We start from the raw sequence: 23,066 nt of genomic DNA, 5'->3' as shown, positions 1-23,066 counted from the left end.
GCCTTGATTTTTATACCTTCTACTGGAGTACAATTCAAATTTATGCATAATATACATTGACACCCCTAAACTGCATACGTATGTCATATTAAAGTTTTCTATATCACCTGTCAAGGAGACATTTCATTTCAATTGTCTTTCTTTTTCTTCCTTTTTTTAAGGAAGTACCAGAGATTGCACATGGGAAGCAGGCACTCAACCACTGCTACATCTGCTCCCCTGATGTTTTGGTTTTTTTCTTTTGCTTTGTTTTGTTTAATACTCCTCCTTCTCCCTACCCCACCTCCTCCCTCCTACAATAAATTCTAATCTGCTTTCTATCTCTACTCATTTGGTATTTCTAGTCAACTCTAATACATGATGACATTTGATTTTTGTCCTTCTGTGACTTGCTTATTTCCCTGAACAAAATGTTTTCAAACTTCTTCCATGTTGCAGCTTGACTCATAACTTCAATTTTCCTTATGGGTGAGTAAAGAAATGTATACCACATTGTGTATCCATTCATTTGGTGGTGAACATTTGTGTTGTTTCCAGTTTGGGGCTGTATGAATAATGTCATTGTAAACATCCGTGTTGAAATATCTGTCTGAGTCCCTGCTTTCAATTATTTTGGATATATACTGAAAAGTAGGATTGCCAGGTCAAATGGTAATTCTCTATTTAACTTTTTGAGGAGCTGCCATCTTGTTTTCCACACTGGCTGCACAATTTCATATTCCCACCAACAAAGCACCAGAGATTCCATTTCTGTGCATCACCTCAACACTTGTTATTTTCCTTTTAAAGAAACAATAGCTATTCTTGGGTATGAAGTGGTATTTTATTGTGGCTTAATTCGCATTTCCCAAATGGCTAATGATGCTAATCACCTTTTCATGTGTTTATTGGCCATTTGTATATTTCCTTTTTTTAAAAAGATTTTTATTTTATTTATTCCAAACCCCCCACCCCCAGTCCCCCTGTTCTCCCCAACCGCCCATTATCTGTTCTCTGTGTCTACTCGCTGTGCATTCTTCTGTGTCTGCTTGTATTCTCATTAGGTGGCTCTGGGAACCAATCCTGGGACCTTCCAGAGTGGGAGAGAAGCCACCTCAGGCCACCTCTCTTGCACCACCTCAGCTCCCTGTTCTGCTACGTCTTTTTATTTTCTCTCCTCTGTGTCTCTTGTTGTGTCATCTTGCTGCACCAGCTCTCTGTGCCAACTGGCACTCCTGCATGGGACGGCATTCCCACATGGGCCAGTGCTCCACGTGGCCCACCTTGCCTTCACCAGGCAGACCCTTGCTGCGTGTGCCAGCTTGCCCTCACCAGGAGACCCTGGGCATTGAGCCCTGGACTTCCTATATGGTAGATGGGAGCTCAATTGGTTGAGCCACATCTATTTCCCTGTATATTTCTTGCAGAAAAAGGTCAAGACAAATCCTTTGCCTATTTTTAAATTGGGTTGTTTGCCTTTTTATTGTTGTGTTATAAAAGTTCTTTATATATTCTGGATATTAAACTCTTTCTAATATGTGGGTTGAAACTATTTACTCCCATTCTGTAAGTTGTCTTTTCACTTTCTTGGTAATTTCCTTTTGTACAAAATGTTTTCAATTTTCATGAAACTAAATCTATCGTTTCTTTTGTTGCTTGTGTGACTCAACAACATTTATTTAGATCTTCTTTAATTTCTTTCAGCAGTGTTATGTAGCTTTTGGTATATAAGTCTTTTGTATCTTTAAATTCATTCCTAGGTAATTTATTTTTCAGATGTTCATGCAAATGGAATTGCTATTTTAATTTCCTTTTCAAATTGTTTATTGCTAGTGTACAGGAAAGCAATTGTATTTTGCCTGTTGATCTTGTATTCTGCCACTTTGCTGAATTCATTTATTAGTGTTAATAGTTTTCTTGTGGATTACTTTGGGTTTTCTCTATATAAGATCATGTAATCTGCAAACAGAGATAGGTTGACTTCTCTTTTTACCTTTTATTTCTTTTTCTTGCCTAATTTCTCCAGCAAGAACTTCTGGCACACTATTGAACAGCAGTGATGACAATGAACATCCTTTTCTCATTCCTGATCTTAGGTGGGAAAACTTTAAGTCTTTCACCATTGAATATGATGTTAGCAGTTGGTTTTTCATAAATGGCCTTCATCATTTGAGAAAGTTTCCTTCTATTCCTACTTTTCTGAGTGTTTTTATCAGAAGAGAGTACTGGATTTTGTAAAATGCCTTTCCTGCAGCTATTGAGATAATCAGGGTGTATTTTTTTGCTCCTTTATTTTATTTATGTAGTGTTTAAATGAATTGATTTCCATATGTTTATTGCATTTGTGATATGAATCTCATTAGTCATGGTGTATAATCTTTTTAATATGCCATTGGATTCAGTTTGCTAGTATTTTGTTGAGGATTGTTACATTTATATTAATAAGGAAAGTTGGCCTGTCTCCCACTCCGGAAGGTCCCAGGATCCGTGATGTCTTTACCAGGATTTGCAATCTGATATTAACAAAGTCACCTCAGCTCTTTTGATTACTATTTGCATGAAATATTTTTCCATCCTTTCACTTTCAACCTATTGTGTCTATGGATCTAAGATGAGTCTCTTGCAAACAGCATATAGTTTGGTCATGTTCTTTAACCATTCTGCCAATCTCTGCTTTTTAATTGGAAAGTTTAATCCATTTACATTTAAGAAAATTATTGATAAGGGAAGATTTACTCCTGCTATTTTGCTAATTATTTTTCTAAGTCTATACTTTTTTGTACCACCCTTTCCTTGGTTACTGTCTTTCTTTTTGTTGAGGTGATCTTTTATAATAAGCTGTTATGAATCAATTGTTCTTTACCTCTGGGCAGATACAGCCTTATAGGCACACAACTTCACAATAAGACAGTGCTGCTGTGCAAATTAGAAAATGGTCACCCTTCCTTTTCATGAACTCTGTCAGGATATGCAGGTTGGTGAGCAGAGTATGGGTTCATTTCAGACTCACTTGCTCTCTCATCCAAATACCCTCATGCCTCAAACTCTTTAGTAATCTCATACATAAGCATGTGTATGTTTCTATGAACATTTGTAGATGTGTGTACACGTATGTATGAAAAGGGGGTGATTGCTTAGTGCCAAGTTTGAATGCCTGGATCCAACTCTCCTTGAAGTGTTCTCTTCCTTCCCCTGGATTTTTCAATAATCAGTCAGAACAGTGCCTAAGCCAGTTTAAGTTGAGTTTCTGAAACTTGCATATGACAGAGCTGTGATGGATATTTCAAGCATCTGAGCAGATTATCCCTGCACACACTAAAAGCAAGCCTCTTTCTGGGGTAGTGGGCATCTTGCAAAGAGTTTCAACCACTAAAGACTATATTTTGGTGGAGTGAGTGTAGCTCAGTTGGTTGAGTGCTTGCTTCCCATTTATGAGGTCCTGGGTTCAATTCCTGATCCCCTCCCCTCCCCCCCAAAAAAACACAAGAAGACTATATTTTTTACAAACAGCACAAGCAGAATGAGGCATTACTATAAATAATGATGAGGACTTGAATATTTTAGGTATAGAATAAAGCTGAGCAAAAGCAGCTGGGCCACAGAGAAGGGAAGGAATATAATTTGTTCAAGACAAAGGGGGAGTCTGGACAGGGCCTGAGCAGAAGCAACTATTTTCTGGAGGGAGGAGACATTTCTGGGATTAAATGGCACCATTTACTATTGATAGTTTGTTATGACGAGACTTCAGTTAATTTATGGGACACTGGGTCGTGCTATCTTTTCCTACTGTGGGTTCCTGCAATTTCCAATGACCTCTCTGTTGTGGGTAAAACCTCGAGCTAGAGACCTCTTACATGGATCACCGTTGACAGCTCTGTGGGCTGGGGCCCCTGAATGCCATTGCTCTCACCCTCTTTGGGACAACAACCTTGGGTATGTTCCGGTACGATACACTCCCTGAAGAAGGTTGCAGATTTCACAAGCCTAATCGCTGTCCAGAGTTTGGAATTGGCTTTTCTGGAAGGGAAGTAGAGCCCAAGTAGGAAATGTACCCTTGCCCTTCAAAAAATGGGGTGAACCATCCAGACCCCATTAGTTTCTGGGAGATAGTGATTGTATCTATATCCTTTTAAACATCAAAACAGTATGTCTTAAATATTTAAACTCTTGGAAAGTTTCCTTGTGGATTGGCCTTAAAATGCTGATTTTCTTAAAAATATGCAATCAACAGTACAACTCTGCACAACTTTCTCAATTACTCTCTCCACCCCAGTCACTTGGGCCCTGCTGCTGAAAATGAGCCATAATGAGGCTCCAGGAGACCTGGGCGCCTTCCTTCTGGGCCCGGAGCCTGTACTGAGGTTTGGTCCTTTCTTCTAGCCCTCCTACCCCAGGCACCTGCAGTCACACATATTTCCACAGAAAGTCACCGAAGTATAACCTAACGCATCTCTCCTAGCCATAACAAAAATGTCCAGGCTCTTGAACCGCAGGAAAGGAACTGGTCACACTCTTGAAAGACACTGATTTGGAAATTTAGGTAAACAATATCCTCTGCCTGGAAATGGTACAAAGGTGAGGAAGACGTCCATAAATAAAGGATGCAATCATAAACAATTTATCTTATCCTCTGCGCCCCAATGGTAGCCATACTGCTAGTGCTGATTGAAATCAGTAAATGCAGCTGGTGTGCAAAAGTATGTCCAGTGGGCACAGGCAACCCCCAAACAAGCCAGCCAGGCATCCTGCCCAGCTGTGTGACGCAGTCGGCAATTTCAGGATGGGGAAGGTGCCCACGGTGAAGTCTTTCTCCAAAATGCATGTCTGCAAGAGACCAGCTGGTGCAGGTGGAGATACAAGGCATGCCCACTGACCCCTGTAACAAGGGCCAAGAGCACGTCTTATATAGCCCCCTGAAACTTCTCTTCTACATCTGCCACCTCTGATAAGCACACAGGGTAGCCGAGGAGGCTGTGTTGCTAGTTTGCTGTGAGTTTCTGGAGAGAAGGCTGCATGAATCCCTATTCCCACAGGCAGGCTGTAAGCTCTCAGGTGAGCTTATAAATGGAGGGAATTAGACCACGCTACTTTGCTTAAGTTGATCATCAACTATTTTGTTTCCCTAGCAATTAGGCCCCGCAGTTTTACATTCTTTAAATCTTCACCCCCACCCCCCCAAGGCACACCCTGTGGTTCCTTATACTTCACTGCTCCTCTCCTCATAATAGAGCACCTTAGTATTGGCCGCACCACCTTATTTTGGGGGGTATTTATTTACTTTTGGCCCCCAGTAGTAAATTTAAGCTCTTTAAAGAGGGGCAATTTCATCATAATTTCTCCTTTTTCTATGCCTAGCTCAAGCTTTGGGAACAGAGAAATTTCTCAGTAACTATTACAATTAATAAGATTTTAATACTGTATTGCCATGTTCTATTATTTATGATCATTTTAATTTTTGTGAACAATAGCACCAACTGAAAATGTATTTCTTATCCACTCCATAACCACATATGGGACATTTGTTCTCTGCCAGCCTCCTTCTAGGTGCTTTATACTTGTTCTTTAATTGTCACAGTTAGGAAGGATTATGCCACTTTGAAGATTGGGACTTGTGGCTCGAACTATAGATCTTGAACAGCATAGACCAATCTAGAACTTAAAGAAAAGACCCTTCTGACTCTTTAGTTCGTGATCACGGTGGATTCCAGTCAACCGTATTGAGAAAGGAAAGGTTTTGCTTCTCACCTGCACATGATCTTTGTATAAAGCTGCATATAGTTCTTGTCCTCTTCTCCTGTAGTTTTCTATGCATGACACAAAATCCTAAAAGAAAGAAAAAGCAAGTCACCACTTAATGGTAATTGTGATTTTACATGAGAATTCCTCTATTCTTACCAATTTCCAGGGGAAATAAAGTTTACAGGATCTGTTGGTCAAAGCAGTCACAACTACATAAGTAAAAACTTCACTGTTCTAATACCATTCATACATTCACACTCGTTCCTGGGCCATTTCCACTTCTAGTTCTGATGTTCTAGCTTGCAGTTGACCAAATTCCAGCCAAGCATAACTAAAAAAGCTGTATTAGAATGATTTGCCTTAAGATAGTAGAGAGCTGCTAAGACAAGGCAAGGCTTGAGAAGCCAAGCATTTAAGGCTTTGAGATTTTTGAAAATTTAAAAACAGCACAAGAGGCAGAGAACCGGAGCAGAAAGTAGTGGCCAAGAGTTTTGGACCATCTCAGGTGGCTGGGAACATAAAAATTGTAGTCTAGTCCTACCAAGTGTCCAGGACATAGGGGACCAAGATTCCAGAAATAGGGTAGTACAGAGAAGGAAGACCAGCCTGCTCCTTGATGTTCACCTTTGGGCAACCGATGATTCCACAGCTGGGTGGAGTTGAGAGCTTGAAAAGAAATGCGTGGTGGTGTGAAGCTGTATGAACCCCAAAAACATGTTCTTAAAGCGAATCCATTCTTGTGGGTGTAAACCCATTGTAAGTAGGACCTTTCGAAGGTGTGGCCTTAATAAGTGGACTCCTTAATAAGTGGAGTTAAATTCATACAGACAGAGAGAAAGCCACAGAAAGTACAAATGTGAGAGCTGGCCACCTCCCCGAGGAGAGGGTTCAGCCTTCATCCCAGCTTCTGGGGAGAGCATGGCCACTGTGCAAGCACTTGGAAGGGTGGAGCTGCCACTCCCTCAGGTCTGGAGGACAAAGCATCCATCTATGGATGACTCTCAGACTTTAAAATCTAATGTAGCATGCCCTGCTGGATTTCAGAATTGTTTGGGACCCATGGCCTCTGTTTTCCTTCCAATTTCTCCTTAATGGAATGGGAACACTTATCCTGTGCCTCTGTCTCCATTGTACATTGGAAAGAGATAACTTGTTCTCTAGATTTCACAGGTCCACAGACAGAGAAGAACTGTGCTCCAGGACAGACCACACTCTTAACCGATTTTGATAAGACTTTCATTGTTAATGAAAAAACTAAACATTTTTGGGATGTTGTGATAGAATGGTTGTATTTTGCATGCAATAAGAACATGTCTGTTAGGGGTACATAGTATGGAGTGTGGTGGTTTGAAGCTGTATGTACCCAAGAAAAACACGTTATTAAATTTAATACATTTCTGTGAGCTTGAACCCATGGTAATAGGGTCCTTCGATGAAGCGACTTCAGTTAAGATGTGGCCCACCTCAGTCAGGCTGGGTGTTAATTCTATTCCTGGAGTCCTTTATAAGCAGAATGAAATTCAGATGGACAGAGAGAAAGTCACAGGAAGAAGAAGCTGCACATCAAGGGAAACTGGAAGAGAAGCAAGAGACCAGGGGATGCCACCACGTTCCTTGCCACGTGACAAGCTAGGGACCAAGGATCACCAGTCCCAGATGCCATAGTCTTTGGGGAGAATGCATTGTCTTAATGACACCTTGGTTTAGACTTTTTCCCAGCCTCAAATTGTGAGCAAATAAATTCCCATTGTTAAACCCAACCCATTTCATGGTATTTGCTTGAGCAGCCTAGGAAACTAAAATAATATACAAAGTTTCCAGTAGCCTTACTTTGTAGAAGCCCAGAAGAGGAAGGCTTTCAGGTGGGAGCTCTGATTGACCTCACCGTAGAGATGGAGGCAGACTGCAATTAGGGCAGGCCTTCCAAATAGCTCAGTCTGACTGCACTAGGTGATTTGTTCCTACTCCAACTTCTGGTATGGACCAGAAGACAAAAAATTCCTTTTAGGGGAAAGATAATATTATCAAGAGCCCCTGGTCTAGAATTTTCATACAATTTTTTTTTTTATCAAATAGAAATTACTAGGCATGCCAAAAAAGACCAATAAAAAATAGACAATAAAATCATACCCGCATGCATTCAGATATTAGAGTTATCAGACATGGACTTTAAAATAATGCAAGTAATATGTTCTAAAAATTAAAGCATGGAAAATTTCTCCAGAGATCCTGTAATCTGTGAAAAAATAATCAAGTGAAAATTTAAATCTGAAAAATTAATTAAAATTTAAAACTCCTTAGATGAATTTAACAGAAGATTACCCACAACTGAACACTGGATTAGTGCAGTGAACTTGAAGAAATATCCTTACCAAAATATGATGAGAAAAAAGATGGAAAATATTTTTTAAAAGAAGATTTAGAGACACATGTAATATGGGAAAAGGAAGTGACCAAAGGGGATGAAAGAAACAATGGCTCAGAAGCGATAAAAGAAAACTTATTGGCTGATAATTTTCCCAAATGTATGAGAGGCATGAAGCCACTGATTTTAAGTCCTACAAACCCAAACAAGAAAAATACAAAGAAACCACACATAAGCCTATCAAGTAAAACTGCAAATACAAAAGGCAAAGAAAAAATGTTAAAGGATAGAGAAAAATTTATAATGTTGGTTTTGATAGTGATTTCTTAGCTATAACACCAAAAACAAAAGCAGCAAAAGAAAAAATACATAAAATGGAATTTACCAAAATTAAAAACTTTTATATACCAAAGGGCAGGACATTATCAAGAAAATTAAAAGACAACCTACAAAATGGGAACAAATAATTGCTAATTATATATACAATAAGGATTTAATATCCAGTATACACAAAGAGCTCCTACAATGCAACAACAAAAAGACAAACAACCTGATTTTAAAATGGGCAAAGGATTTAAACAGACATTTATCCAAAGAAGATATAAAAATAACCAATAAGCACATGAAAGGATGATTAACATTATTGGTCATGAGGAAAATGCAAATCAAAACCGCAATGAGATACAACCTCACACCCCTCCTAGGTTGGCGATTACTTAAGAAGTCAGAAAAGATCAAGTGTCGGCAAGGATGTAGAGAACTGGAATACTTCTACATCGTTGGTGGGATTGTAAAATGAAGTGGCCACCATGTAAATCATTTTGGCAGTTCCTCTGAAAGTTGAACATAGATTTGCCAGATGACCTGGCAATCCCTCCTCCAGGTATTACCCAAAAGAATTGAAAGTTGAGACTTGAACAGATATTTCTATACCCAGTGTTCATAACATTCACAAAAGCCAAAATGTGGACACAACTCAAATGTCAATAGTCTGATGAATGGATAAACAAAATGTGGTATATACATGCAATGGAATATTATTCAGCAGTAAAAAGGAATAAAGTTCTGATACAAGCCAATACATGAATGAACATTGAAGAGATCATGTGGAATGAAATGAGCCAGACACAAAAAGATGAATGTTGTACGATCTCACTTATATGAAATACCTAGAATAGGCATATTCATAGAGACAGAAAGTAGATTACAAGTTACTAAGGGATGGGGGTAGAGGTGAAGGGGGAATGGGGAGTTATGGCCTAAAGGACGCAGAGTTTCTGTGTGAGGTGAAGAAAAAGTTCAAGTAATGAATGTTGGTGATGATAGTACAATATTGTGAATGCAGTTAACACCAGTGAATTGTATGCTTGAAAGTCATTAAAATGGCAACTTTTGAGTTGTAAATATATTACTACAATAAAAAGGAAAGCATAGGAACATATGCATACTCAACAACTCAGAAATCTCTTACGTAGGTATATATCCAACCAAAATTCATACATGTTGCAAAAGACATGTGAGAGAATGTTTGTATTAGTCAGCCAAAGGGGTGCTGATGCAAAATACCAGAAATTGGTTGGTTTTTATAAAGGCTATTTATTTGGAGTAGGAGCTTACAGATACCAGGCCATAAAGCATAAGTTACTTCCCTCACCAAAGTCTATTTTCAAGTGTTGGAGCAAGATGGCTGCTGACGTCTGTGAGGGTTCAGGCTTCCTGGGCTCCTCTCTTCCAGGGTCTTGCTTTTCTCTGGTTCAGGGTTCCCCTCTTCCCAAAGCTTGCTTCTTCCTCAGTTCAGGGGTCCTCTCCTCCTGGGCTTGCTCTTCTCTGGGTTCAAGTTTCCTCTCTTCCTGGGGCTGGCTTCTCTTTCCTCTGTGTGCTTACTTCCTGGGGCTCCAGCTTAAGGCTCCAGCATCAAACCCCAACATCAAAAACCCCAAAATCAAAACCCCTCCAACTCTGTCCTTTGTGATTTCTTTTATCTGTGAGTCCCCACACATCAAGGGGTGGGGACTGAATGCTTTACTGGCACAAGAGGTTTACCTGATTACTTAATCAAGTAAACCTCTGAATCCAATATAATCTAATATGCCCAGAGGAAAAAAAATCAGTTTACAAACATAATCCAACATTTCTTTTTGGAATTCATCAAAAATATCAAGCTGCTACAATGCTCATAACAGAAATAATCCCAAAGTGGAAACAGTGAAAATGTTATCAGTAATACACTAGATAAAAACACTGTGATATATTTATATACTTATTTCTCCACAGTAAGCGTTCTCAAGTGTGATCCATGAATTCCTGTGGGTTGCTGAAACCCCCTTCAGGAGGCCAGCAAGGTCAAAACAAAGAGATTTTAGTGAGTAGATAAATTCACAAATACAGGATCCATGGATCATGAGAACCGACTGTATATGCACGGTTGTTCAGTTGACAATACTTTCCACCATCCTCTTTAATGTAGCAAAAAATGAAAGAATTTAAATATCCAAACATGGAGGGGTGGTTAAATAATGATGGCACATGCCTATAATAGGTACAATGCAGTCTTCACAAATCAGAAGAGGGACCTTGGCATGAACCAAGGATTCAGAGAAGGTTCCAAGCTTGAACTGTTTCTTGAGAAGAATCTTCAAGGATAAATAAGTGTTAAGCAAGGAAGGAGGGGGCAGAAGAGCGTTCAGGCCAAGGGAAGAGAGTGAGAAAAGTCACAGGGGTTGACACCAACTTGTGTACATTCAGATAACTCTCAGCAGCTAAACATCAAACATGAAGACCAAGGTAATAGGTTTGGAGATAGAAGGCTGGAGAGGAATTTAGCATGCAGGAATTAGGGTTTTAAGTACAAGACTGATATGGTCACATTATCATTTTTGACAGCCCACTTTGGCAGCAGATTGGAGGAGGTACTTAATGAAGGCATGCCAGTAGGAGAAGATCAAAAAGCAAAGGAAAGATAAAGGGGACTGAAGGAGCAGATTCTACAGGAGAAAAGAAGAAATAGCCCATATAGAGACTGACCTAAGCAAAGGGAAAGGAAGAGGTTCCTCACAGTCAGAGGCTAGAGGGAGGTGAGGATGGGGGAAGATGTGGACGAATTTGTAAGTGCAGGAGTGGAAAGCAAGATGGTTCCCGAGTGATGATTTCCATTTTCAGGAAGGAGAAGGCAAGGTGGTCTGCTTTCTGTGAGAGCTGAGTGGGGGTCCTGAACAGAAAGATCAAGGTTTGGAACAGTTGATTGGGAGAATGGTAGAGGGAATTGATCAAAGGCACATCAAAGGGTTATCTAAGAGTATTGACAATCCAAATTTTTGTTATCCCTTGGCTTGTTCTCTCAAATTATATCAAAATAAGTAATATGCACATAGTACTTGACAACTGACAAAGTTTTATATGCATTATCCCTTTTAATATTTAGCCTCCTAGCAAATCCATGTTTTGACCAGATCATTTTATCAAGAATCCAAACGGTGACGAGCAGCTCAGCAAAGACAAGACGTGGTGGTGCTGGAAGCTGAGTCCCTGGACTCTGCCAGCGTGTGTATTTATACCCTGTGCACTTCCACGACGCTGTGCAAATAGAGCAGAGCATTTCCCTTTGCCCTTTGATTGTACACTGACTCTTGGTCCTTTCATGCCCTGGAAAATTGTAATGCTCGAGATCTGAAGACAAAAGAAGAGTGATTTGGGTCAGTTCAAGGGCAGAGGCCCACTGCCTGGACTGCAGCGACCATGGCAGATCGATTAGGGACAAATTCTGAGCAGAGCCTTGCAACCCTTATTGGAGTTAAATAGCTTTTACTGAGCAACTGCCAGGCTTTAAAGAGTTTGAGAATCTTTGAAGTAGAACAAAGGGTCTCCAAAGGCTGTTTGGAGATTTGAAAGAGAAGGGAGATGTGGTCTTAAAGGGCCTGTAAACTGTTCGGGAAGGGTTTGGCTTCAGGATATAGGTCAGATCTTGGATGGGGAATGGGACACAGCCATAGGACTTGTGGAAACATCCCACCTGGAGGGTCACCTTTGTCAGCTGACTTCAGCGGGTCATGCCTGCCTTTGCCAGGGTCACCCCTGGAGCCTGCCAGCTGCTCGTGAGCTTCCCGCCCAAGCTGTCCCACAGGAAGTCCCTGCTGTACAATGGTGTACAATGTTGACACTCATTACCCTTGTTTGTTTAACGTGTCATTAGTCCTGTAATCACAGCTATGTGGCCTCGTGAAAAATAGGAAAAGCCGATATCTAGAGCCAGCAGCTCAGATGCTGCTCAGAAAGTTTGTGCAAAGATTAAAGATACGGTGTCTCAGTCTCCCAGGCCAAGCACTGCACATGCAGAGTATGGGTTAAAACTCATAGTAAGGCATGCCAAATCTTCATCTGCACTCTAATCTCCATGAGTGGATCAGGATGTTTATGAATCTCATTTAATCCTGTGTCTCACCATTCTCACTGCTAGTAATGTATCCAAAGGAAATAATAAGATACAGTCAATTCTCATTATTCTTGGTAGTTTTGTTCCACAAAATTGCCACCAACAATGAATTAGCTGATACCAAACCATTGTTCTTAGCGGAAATTCCAAGTTAGGTACCTGCAAGCTTTGTGGCCACAGTATTTTCATCAGCTGATGAATACATAATCTTATTTATGTGTGTTTCTGTTTAAAGACATCTTGTTTAATATATATTGGTGACTCATTAACATTGAATTCATGTCCAACAGTACAATAACTTATGCCTGAACGAAGCTCATCTAACATATATTTTCTCCATGAGATGTATCAAAGCCCTCCTACACTTAATAACACTAGACAGCACTTCAGCACTAAACTGGGGGGCACTTCTAAACAGCAAAATCACCTAAAACCCACAAAAGTGTGAAAAACATGACACTATTTAGAATGCATAAAGGATGTTGACTTACAGTATGAAAGCTAAAACAAGAAGGCAGAGTAACACCTTATTTGGGAAACTCAGGTTTTTCACTGCTCTGTGTGTGCCTGTGAATGACTGTAAAGGGCCATGAGTATTGATTTTGGGGTTACAAAGAGATTTTAGTGGTTAGGAAAATTCACAAATACAGAATCTGCAGATAACGAGAACTGACCACATACACACAAATATTCAGTGGACATTATTTTTCATCATCCTCTTTATAGTAGCAAAAAAAGAGAAACAATTTAAATACCCAAACCTTGAGGGGTGGTTTAATAACCATGATTTGTGCCTGTGATAGAGTACTATGCAGCCATGTCATATCATGCTCTCATAAGGACAGCCACTAGGCCTGGCAGCATCTTTGGGTTCCCTGTAGGGAGACACTGTCCTGGACCTAAATGGATGACTTGAATAGTGGGGCAAAGGCTGGCTTTCATCTTTCTTTGCCACGTTGGCCAGACACTCTTGCATAAGCCACAACCTACACAACCATTCGTTGCTGCCCTGGCATCAAGAATATTTAATGCTATGGGATCAGGTTCCTAATTTAAAAAGGATGTGAGGAAACAGCATGCTAGCAATGAAATCTACTTATTTGCATGGAAATGAAAAACTGAAAGAAAATGTGCTAGGTATTACTGCTGTCTGCTAAATATTTCCAGTTCTCTCTTCTTGGAAGGACTTGCTGTGATTGAACTTCCTACCTCCGAGGTAGGTAAGGCCATGGAGAAGTGAGCAGAAGATTTAAGCACCCATAAGTGATATGCTAAGCTCTCTTTATAAACTACTCCTAGGACAACACTCAGTATCCTAGAGAGTGACTTCTCCATCAGCCAGAGTTGCTGAATGCGGCTTAGGCACAGCGGAGACCCTGGCTACCTCACAATGTACTTGTAGCATGAGTGAGAAATAAACCTTAGTTATTTTAGGTAAATTATATTTGGGGATGTTTGTTACTGCAGCATAACCTAGTTTTTCCTAAGTAATACACACACCAAAAAATGTTTAGATGAGTTATAGTGGAATTGTATTAAAACACATATCACTTACATGGATCAATGAAAAAGAGACCAAGAGAGCTACCATAAAGCAAGTTGAGATTGATTGAATAATATGAACAAAAAATCAGAACCATGCGAGTAAGAAAATAAATAACTTAGTATTGGATGACTACCCACAGCATAAAATAAATATGCATGAATCTCTACTGATATAAATAAAAGATTGAAGAAATAAATAAATGAGGGAGAAGAAACAAATCTTCCTTACAGAAGAATTTCCAATAATATATAGACGAATATTCCCCTCTTCAAGAGATGAGGCTTAAATTACTCACACCCTTAATGGCGAGCTAGACTTAGTGACTGGCTTCCAAAGAGTTAAGTATGGAAAGGGGAAAATAATAATGTTCCAGTGAAGAAATCGGGCAAACACTACTTTAACAAAGTGATAAAAGTTACTATCACCAGAGAAGTGAGGCATCCTGCACGCTGAGAGCAGGTGTTGAGAAGGGTGCTTTGCCTCTGCATTATTCTCCCCCCAAATCTGTAACTCCAGGCTAATCATGAGAAAAGTATCAGGTAAACCCAGATGGGGGCTGGGGGACTTTCTGCACAATACCTGACCATTCCTCCTCAACAGTCATGAAAACAAGGAAAGACAGAGAAACTGCCCCAGATCTCAGGAGCCCTAAGGAGCCCCAATAGCAAAATGCAATGTGGGAACCCGGCCTGGACCCTGGACAAGAAATAAGGTTATTCCAGGAAAACTGGTGCAGTTTTCAATGAAGTTTGGAGTTCGTTAAGAGCAAAACCAGCATTGGTTTCTTGGTTGTGGCAAATGTACCATGATAATATAAGATGTTCACAACAGGGAAAACTGGGTGAAGGGGATATGGCAACTTGCCATACCATGCATGCAAATTTAGAAAATCTTAAATTATTCCAAAATTAAAAGTTTATTAAAAAATTTAATGGGGATTTCCCTAACAATTCAATTTAAGGCGGGTCAGTGAACTGGAGATGGAGGTGAGTCAGCTCAGTGGGACCCATCCCCATATTTTCTCAGGTATAAACGACTTGTTGTACTGAGTGTAACTTTAATGTTTAAAGCCAAATCTTTGTGGTAAATCTTGTCCTCCAAAATGGCACAAGCCAACCATTTCATCTGGTACTAAACAAAGAAATGGCAAATGGTCCCCCAAATAGTGGCAAAGTGCCTAGTGGGCTTACAGGAAGCTGGTGATGTAGTCGCAAACCACAGATGGCATGGTTCTCTAGGAAGAATTTAAGGGAATTCTCAGAGTACAGTGGACTGAATACATTAGATTTTTGTTTTATGACTAAATCTTATCTTAAAACTTAATCCTATGTAATATGTGGCTCCAGCAATCTTCTTTATAATTAGGGGACACTTTAAATAGTCACCAATAAGCAGTTCCATCAAGGAAGAGCAATAACCATGCTGTTTGATTTAAGAGTCAAATGTAACTTCCTTTAGCATCCAACTTTTTCTAGTCAAAGAAGCAGGAGGCAGGTTCAAGTTTCAGGTGACCTCCCCTTTGTGGAGACGGGAGTGGAGGTTCTACTGGAAAGAGACTTCCCACCCCGAGATGCCATGCTCTCGTTGGTCATGCTGCTCACTCTTTCCCACTGGTACAGCTGAGAGGCCCAAAGGATATGAGGAATAACAAATACCGCCATAGCCGGGCAGGAGAGAACAAGAGGAAACCCTGGCTGTGCAAGCACTTTGCAATTCTTATGCAAAACTGTGATCTACGAACATTTTTTTTCCTTTCCCAGCACTCTCCCTCCTGCTCTCCCTGTAGGCGTAAGCCCTGCCAGCCGTGTTCTGTATTAGAGGCACTGGGTTCCCACCATCCCCTCAATACAACACGCTCCTCAAGCCTTGGGGCGTCTCTGGGCCCCCAGTGCCTGGCAAGGGGAGGCCGTTGGTCAACGTTTGCAAGTTTGAAAATGAAGCTCACAGACCTTCGTCCCTGCTACTCTGGGGAAAAATTCCTGCAGCTCATCACTCCCTACCCCACAGTAACAATCTCTACGCAGTGAGGATACATGAGACCGAAACAGAGCCACCCACACCACCTCAAGGTCAGCAGAGGACGAGGGCCAGGAGCCGGGCACCTCCTGCTCTCATTCCCACAGCCACACAGAAGCCCCTCTCGAGGGCAGCGCTCTCCTGGTGTCAGAACATTCAATAACCAGATCACCAATTTCAATTGTGCATTTTCTACACATGACCGACATATCTGCCATGAAATGTTAAGTCCTTAAGTGGAGACCCAGGTTTTAGTTAAATGATAGGGGCAATTCATGAGAAAATAATGAAATAAAATGCTTTCCCCGTTTGTCGGTAAACCACGTGTAGGATCTATATGGCTGCCCGTAAAATACTCGTGGGCCGTTACGGCGAAGGCATTTTGGGCTCCACGTGACAGGATAGCCTGGCTTCCCCATCAAGTCTCAGACAAGCTCAGGCGGGCTGTGGGGACGTCTGTTTGGGTGACTCAGTCCAGGCAATGCTTCCTCCTTGGTGTCCAGATAATTGTACTTTTCTCTGCCGTGGAGACACAGCCCCTGGCATCTTAATAAATGTCAAGCAATAGCAGAGTAATAATCATATTTCCAGCAATAATGACAAACAACTGGCGCTCCGAGCAGGTGGAGAGGGACCGGATCACCACAGGACAAATCACCGTCGGTTAAATTCACTCACATATTAATTTTGGAGATGAACGGTCGTTTCTAATTTGTCTTTCCTTTTTTTTTTTTTTTGAACTGTGATGTTTTTATTAAATTCAATCGTCCTGAGTACGTGGAGAATGACTACTTTAAAAAAAAAGAAAAGAAAAAAGCGAAACACCGTGGTATAGCAAAGGAGGAAAGCGTTAGAGTCGGGGTACAGGGCTTCTCGAGGAGGGCGTCTCCTGACCGCCTCTGCCGCCCTCCTGCTAGGGCTGCCCAGGACTCGGGAAGTGTCACCGCGCAGTTCTCACCTGCACTCAGGCCGTCCTCGCCTGGCTTCCTCGTCCTTAGAGGAAGGCCCATAAGACTCACAGCTCTTCGGGGAGGGGCTTGAGGGACAGGGACTTGGAGGACAGACAGATTTGCAGACCCACCCCTGGGATTGCAACCCATGGAAACCCCCTCCCCTGAACTTGCATGCCATGAGGCTCTTTGACTCCAAGTAACGCGCAGCATCAAGCAACTCAGGTTCAGCAAGTGAGATCTCAGGGACAGGTAACACAGAGGGACTGGAAGTTACGGGGCGGAGTCCTCTTTAGGTCTTAAGGAGAGAGCCAAGGCTGCTTCGTGCGGGACTGGCCAGCGCCTCCCAGCATTAGCTCTCAGGACGGTGCTCAGTTGTCACCTGAGCTCACTCCAGAGGTCTCCTGGGGGCCCCCCTGACCGCATTCCTGCCTTCCTGGAGGCTGCACGTGCCTCCCCACCCGGTGCCGCCGGGACTGGCAGCGAGGAGCCCCGCTGCCGGGGGCCTGTGCACCACACATAGCCTGACCAACCCCAGTCTTCCTGCTTGCCCTTTGGCTGGGTCCTCCCAGATGCGGCCTTTGCAACTTAAAAAAAGACAGGACTGGGAATGAAGTTCAGGTGCATGCCGCAACGTGGACGAACTTCAGAACCGTGTTAAGCAAGGGCGCCAGGCACTAGAGGACAAAAATGATGCGACGCCATGGATCTGAAAAGCCCAAATGGCCAGTTCCAAGGAGACAGAAAGTGGCCTGGTGGCAGGGGCAGGGTGCAAAGAGGGTGAGTGCTTAACAGGCACGGGGTCTCCTTTGGGTTTGAGGAAAATGTTTAGGAAGTAGAGGTGATAGTTCCACAACGTTGTGGGTGTCCATGTTTTCAAGGGGCTAATTTTATGCTATGTGGATTTCTTCTCAATAAAAACGTAAGAGCTAAGCCTGCTTCTGCTTTACAGTCTGTTGAGTCAATGATTCCTAGCACCTGCTCTCGTCTCGGTGCTGTGCTAGCCCTGGGCCCTTAAGGATGAGCAACTCACAGGGCTTGTCCGCAGGACCACAAAAGTCAACTGAGGGGAAACAGACATAGCTCAACTGGTAGAGCATCCACCTACCATATGGAGGGTCCAGGATTTGATCCCCAGGGCCTCCTGGCCCTTGTGGAGCTGGCCCATGCACAGTGCTGTTGTGTGCAAGGAGTGCCGTGCCACACAGGGGTGCCCCCTCGTAGGGGAGCCCCAGGTGCAAGGAGTGCACCCCGCCAGGAGAGCCACCCCATGTGAAAAAAGCACAGCCCACCCAGGAGTGGCACCGCATACACGAAGCGCTGACGCGGCAAGATGATGCAACAAAAAAGAAATGCAGTTTCCTGGTGCTGCCTGATAATACAAGTGGACACAGAAGAACACACAGCAAATGGACACAGAGAGCAGACAAAAGGGGGAAAAGGAAGAGAAATAAATAAAATAAACCTTAAAAAAAAAAGTCAACTGAGAATGTCACAGAGAGGGGTCCCAGATGCTGAGCCATAGAGGGCCACGGCCAGGTGAGGTGGGCTTGGCTGTAAGAAGGGGGCGTGCTCTTGAAGCATAGGACAAGGAGCTGGGTGATGGAAGGGGGAGGGTCTTCCAGGCAGAGAGGACCACCCTTGTCCAAGCATTAGAGAAGGGAGAAAACAGGGTGCAGGATTACAAAATATGGAACTGGACCTGAATGGAGGAGGATGCTGTTTAGTGTCCTCGCTGCTCTAGCAAATGCCAGGCAATGGGAAGTTCCTGGCTCCTGGTTTTGAGGTTAGGAGAAATTCACAGCATCAGCAAGACAATGCTTTCTCCCTGGAGACTGGCGTTCTGGGGCTGGCTGCCGGCGATCCTTGGTCCTCGGCGCCTCTGTCATATGGCAATGCACATGGTGCTGCTTCTCTGCCCTTGCCGTGTCTTTTTCCTGGAGCTCTCATTCTGCAGATATTAGGTGAATACTTCTTTCCCTCAGCTGCACTCTCACTTCTTTGACCTTCCAGTCCATAGCCATCGCCAGGCAGTCCCCATCAGCTCATGCCTTTCCTTCAGCTTACTTGGCACTCCCTAAGGTTTCCTTCTGTGTTCACCTCTGCTTCCACACTGTGCCCCCAAACAGAGAGCAGACACCCCACCTGTTCCGTTCAGCTGACTCTCCAGCCCATCGCAGCCTAGAAGTACTGGACTCAAGAAACCTTTGCAAGCATCAATGCTACGCGTGCTTGGCATTGTTCAAGTCAATTTCCCTTGTTACCTAAGTCCCTAGCTAGCACCATGGTTGGTCTTTATTATGCCAGTAGATAAATTAGAGCCCAAGGACCCTTGTGTCCTAACCCCAGCCCCCAAGGTGTGTTCCTGGATGCTTTCTTCCACTCTCTCTCTCTCCTCTACCCACTCTCTCCTCCCTTCTTTGCCAGGCCAAAGAGCCAAGTGTTCACCCACCCCCAGCAACAGTAGCAAAGAAGAAAATCTCAGAACTTCCCGTTCTGAGACCTTGAAAGACTTTTTTAATTAACCAAAATGGCTTCTCATAATAGATGGGTCCCAGGGTGAGAGCGCGGCTGTAACTCACGCGGCAGGTGCCCCGCCGCCGGGCTGGGAGCGGGGGCCCAGCGGCTGTGCACAGCAGCAGCGCCTCTGGAGGGGCCCCGGGCGCGTTCTCCTCTCCAGGACCATCTGCCGTTCTATAAATTACAGAGTTTGGGACACTTCTGTCTGTTAAACCACAGAGCATTTTTGCACTGATGAACATGCTTCAGTTTACAATATTTGAATTTAGAGAAACAAGCCAACAGAAATGCGCCTTACCCATAATTATAACTTTTAAAACTTGGAAGCCTTTCTGGGATGATGACACGTTCCACCTCCCCAGGCCTTTAGTTTACAGGATGCAGGTGTAGCTCACATTAAGGAATCCAACATGCAAAAATCTGAAGGTCAAAAGAGATTCTTGGGCATAATTATCCTTGAAAGTAAAGGAACATCCTTCATTTCCAAAAGGATTCAACCTAGGATTCTTTTAAATTGCCAGGTTCCTAAGTTAACTTCAGATATGTTTTAATTTACAAAAACTTGATACATATTCAGTTTTCTTTCCAGGAAACCAATCTATCATGATTCTACTTAGACATCATTTAACTAGGGAAATAAATAATCAGACTAGAAAGACTTTTTCAATATAGGGACTATGTATTACTCATTTATTCTTAGCAAATCTGCGGTTTTCACTCAACAAACCCATGTGCTGTTGAATTGTATGAGATGAAGTATGTTGTCAATTAAAATCTGGTAAGCCAGGTTGCTTTCTTGGGCCTTCCCTGGTGACAGCCCCCTGTATGTTATACACAAATAGCTGATTCTGTAATCAGATAAATCACTATCAGAGAGAAAGGAAAAAAGGCAATAACCGCCAGCAGGCCATGAGTTCTCGTTTCCCTTTTCAGAGCCCTGCCTCATTTGGGGTGGGAGTACTTGGAGAAGGGGCTTAGCGACTGTCCTAGGGACATTTCGAAGCAGGATCTGGGCTATGGCGTGACTTTCAATGGGCACGTGTGACCTGAGGTTGGGGATGCCCCCTCGAGTCATGGAACTCTGGATCCCTGATCCGTTTCGCTCCACGTTCAGCACTTGCTCACTTGGAGAGGCTCCAAACCATCGTCTTGCAGCCAAAAGCAAACCAATGTAGACCGCAGTTCTCCGGGGACCAAATGGCTGGCAGGCTTATCAGATAAGCCCTTTGAACCATGCTCCAGTGGTGGAGCCCATGGCAGCAGCGTGGCCTTGTGGGGCACCATGGGGGAGCTGTGATTTGGTGCCCATTCCAGGTGGGGACAAGTGCCACCAGCAGAAGACAGGATGACAAGCAATCCATGGTGACTGATGGGGCACGTCCCCCACTGCTGTCCTTAGGAAGTCACGATGTAGCCCAGCACACTTTGGGAATGAAGAACAGACACGGTGAGAGGAAAATTCTACGTGAGAAAGGCACTCCCTATGCCTCAGGAGAATGGCCAACTGACCTTGGCAGATGGTCAGCTCAGGGCTGTGCCAGCCCAGCTGCTGTCCTTTGCATGAAGGAGAAAAAGGAGACCCCTCTGGATGGACAAACAAGGCACCCTTCGACGGCGTGGGTGAAGACCCACAGCTCAGCTCAGATGGACCCAGGGCTCACCCACAAACCCAGGCACAGGTCAGCATTCTGGGAGGTGATGGCGCTGCTCCCCACAGCCCAAGGCCTTCTGTCCATCCAGGACAGACACATCTCTCTGCTGAAACCCGGGGGTATTGTGTTTGCACCCCCAGGCATGGGGCTGTGAGTGGCACAGGGCTCTCTATCCATAGCCACGCCTGGCATTGGTCCTTTAACAGGGACCAGTGACAGCATCTCCAAAGCCACCACAGTCCCTCTGCATTAATCTGAAACCCTATTCACACAAAACTGAGGGGCCTCGGTCCACCACCCCTCCATCTGAGAGCAGGGGGAGGATGCCCGATGCCATCCACAGAGCCCCTTCCTCCTCACGTCAACCAGGTAACACCAGCTCGAGCCTCGACTGCCCAGTCTCCTTGTTTAGACCCGGAGTTCATGTCCACCAATCCCCATGACAGGCTGTACACTTCAGTGAAAGACGGACCTCCCAGCCTTCAGTCGGAATTCGTGAAAGAGTGACAGTGTCTGGGGGCTTTGGGCTTCTATCTGGCTGACCCTCATTTCCCCTGGGTGCCTTGGGATGCCGTGACATTTCAGGAAGGGTCCCAATCTGATGTGGTTACTGTATTCAGCACCCGAGGGGTAATATTTCATCAGAAACCACGAGGTTGCTCTTGCAAAAGAAAAATGTGGACTTGCAACCCAGGAGAGCTGGGCCACAGTTGTGATGTGAGCAAGGTCTCTCTTCCCTGTGAACCTCGGTGCACGTGTGGAATCTGCTCTCAGCAAGCCGGTGATTCTATTCCCCAGAACTAACCTGGCCAAAAGGAAGCCCTTAAAGGGCAGGCTCAGCCAGAGAATTTAAGGCAGGACTGGCAGAGAATTTTCAGAATCAGAATCAAAAACATCAGTCGTGATTTTTTTAAATAAAAAGGACCCCAAACACAAACAAACCTGTTAAAATGATCAAATGGGAAAATAAAAGAAGCACAGTAACAAGTACAGGAGGCCAACACGGTCATTTAGTACTGAAACCTCACCATGATCCAAGTGTAGAGCCAAAGGATGGCAATTTTAAAATATATCATTAATAGTAAATGCCTGCCTGTATTGAAGAAAAAAACAAAAATACGATGTTGCTCTAAGCAATTTTGAAATGAATATCTGATTCAAAACTTCCCCTGTGCATATAATGGCATGCTAATTTACATTTTAATTACTTCCTAAGAAATCAAAAGCATTTGTTGACAGTAGAACATAATGTCAACTTCACGGTGTTCTGTTGGTGGATGCGTAATGAACTTAATTAGATAATTAGTGATGTTAATTATCCTTCTATTATGAAGATAAAGATGTCTCACCAACGATGCACTTGGTAAAGAAACATCATTAAAGGAATCCGTGTTTGCTTTATTCATTTACTTCTATTTTTCAAGTTCCTGTAATCCGCACTGATGGACCAATGACATCCAAGTCGGCTCAATGGAGAAAGAAAGGCACGTTCTGCCCGCAGCCCGTGGCTTCTCCGTTACACGTGCTCTGGGTGGGTGCTACGTGGAAGGTGGCGCTGGCTTCTCAAAGCCTCAGACATAGAGACCTTGTGTCCCCGTTCGGTTGGGGTGGAGGTTTTTGTTCGAATGAGCTCCTTCCCATTCACTTTTCTGCCACGGGATGAGTGGGTCCTAACAGCATTTATTTGCAGAATGGGATGTGTGGGTTTGTGTGTGTATGTGCGTGGTAGGGGGAAGAGAAAGAGAGAGAGGAAATGAGAAATGAGAGCGTGGACCCTGGTTGCGTACCCAGACCTCCAGGAAGAAAATCTGCGGGTCTACTTCCTCTCGCCCCCAAGGCCGCTGGCCTGGCTGCACTTCCGTCCCTTCCG

At 43.4% G+C, this 23,066-nt stretch overlaps 1 protein-coding gene across 2 annotated transcripts in view; it reads right to left on the bottom strand.

Annotated features, from left to right (window-relative positions):
* The window catches only part of WDFY4 (WDFY family member 4), a 270,517-nt gene that overhangs the window by 99,309 nt on the left and 148,142 nt on the right, over positions 1-23,066 (bottom strand). For both annotated transcript variants that reach the window (XM_058299130.2, XM_058299131.2), the window contains exon 40: positions 5,725-5,802. In XM_058299130.2, the coding sequence (XP_058155113.1) occupies positions 5,725-5,802 (78 nt within the window). The remainder of the gene's footprint in view (positions 1-5,724; positions 5,803-23,066) is intronic.

The sequence above is a fragment of the Dasypus novemcinctus genome, chromosome 6 (genome assembly GCF_030445035.2).
Source record: "Dasypus novemcinctus isolate mDasNov1 chromosome 6, mDasNov1.1.hap2, whole genome shotgun sequence".
In the NCBI taxonomy this organism is placed as follows: domain Eukaryota; kingdom Metazoa; phylum Chordata; class Mammalia; order Cingulata; family Dasypodidae; genus Dasypus; species Dasypus novemcinctus.
Note: the sequence above shows the minus strand (reverse complement) of the source record. Positions and strands in the feature narration are given on the sequence as shown.